At 64.5% G+C, this 1,210-nt stretch overlaps 1 protein-coding gene across 1 annotated transcript in view; it reads left to right on the forward strand.

The window, feature by feature from the left end:
• Positions 1–582: 582 nt before the first annotated feature.
• The window catches only part of LOC116091478 (transcription factor AP-2 gamma), a 7,660-nt gene continuing 7,032 nt past the window's right edge, over positions 583–1,210 (forward strand). Inside the window, exon 1 of the mRNA XM_031372900.1 lies at positions 583–1,074. Coding sequence (XP_031228760.1) covers positions 598–1,074 — 477 coding nt within the window. The 5' untranslated portion in view covers positions 583–597. The remainder of the gene's footprint in view (positions 1,075–1,210) is intronic.

Below are 1,210 nucleotides of genomic sequence, written 5' to 3' on the forward strand. Positions count from 1 at the left end.
GAGTTGAGGCTTCTGAATGGCCCGCCCGTGCCAGCTGCAGAACCGGCACTCCGCAGGGCTGGGCATCGCAGCAGGGATGGGCCTGGGCGGGGGAGCACGGGTCTCCTCCAGCTGCGGCCCGCAGCCAGATACAGCTTCGGGCGACAGCGGCGGCACGCGGTTGTCCGATTTATTATCATCAGGTATTACTGAGTTTCCTCTTTGGAGCGGGGGAGCGGGCGCCTTCTCGGAATCCCTGCCCTCCCTTCCCTCAGTGGGCAGGACAGTGAAGTTCCCAGGAAGAGGGAAAGGCGGGGAGACACTAGGGAACAGTGGGGCTTCGGCTGTTTCCCAGCCCAGTCCTTAAGTGCTTGTCTGTCGGAAAGGCTGGGGCGAGGTGTCAGGGAACCCCAGGAGTCGAGACACCCCGGAATGGGGCGTCTTCAACTCTCAAGTGACATCCATTTTTAGGAGGATGAAGGAAGAAGGTTTTTGAGGTGGGAAGATCCCAGATGTCAGCTCTGCCAATCTCAGGAGAGCAAGGGGCTGGCTGGCAAAGGAAGCCGCGTCCGGGTACCCAAGCTTGGCAGGTCTGCTGCTGTCAGAGACCGCCCACTGATGCCCCTGCAAGCCCCTTGCGAAGCCGGGCCCTGCAAGACGCGAGGCAGGGTGCGGGGCGGAGCTAGGCAGGGACTGGCTGGGGGCTGCCCCGCCCGGCGCCTGGGCCTCGGTGCCGGCCCCCGGGGAGGAGTTATGATAATTTCCTTCCCATTAAGGCGTTCGGGTCCCCCGGCTATCGCCGGGACACACTGTGAGGGTGAGGGTGAGGCTTCTCCGGTCCGCGGCTGCGGCCTCTACACACCCACGGCGGCCACATCTCCGTGCACAGCCACCGATGCGCGTCCAGTGACTGGGACAGCGAGGCCCGCGCGCGGCGGGGGCGGCGGCAGACGCCTGGCCACCGTGACCCCGATTGTGGATTTACCGCTCGGGGGGTGGGGGGAGCCTGGATTTAACTGGCGACTATTTTGGGGGACGCCGGACGCCATGTTGTGGAAAATAACAGATAATGTCAAGTATGAAGAGGATTGCGAGGTGAGCCGGGGCTAGGGAACGTAGCCCCACTGGCCGAGCGGCGTCCCGGGGCTGCTGGCCGAGGCTGAGGACGTTCGCGCCGAGCCCTCGCCTTCGGGAGGGATGTGGGCTAGTTCTTGGCCATCTCCTGGGCCTC

This window comes from Mastomys coucha, unplaced genomic scaffold, assembly GCF_008632895.1.
Source record: "Mastomys coucha isolate ucsf_1 unplaced genomic scaffold, UCSF_Mcou_1 pScaffold15, whole genome shotgun sequence".
NCBI classification, from domain to species: Eukaryota; Metazoa; Chordata; class Mammalia; order Rodentia; family Muridae; genus Mastomys; species Mastomys coucha.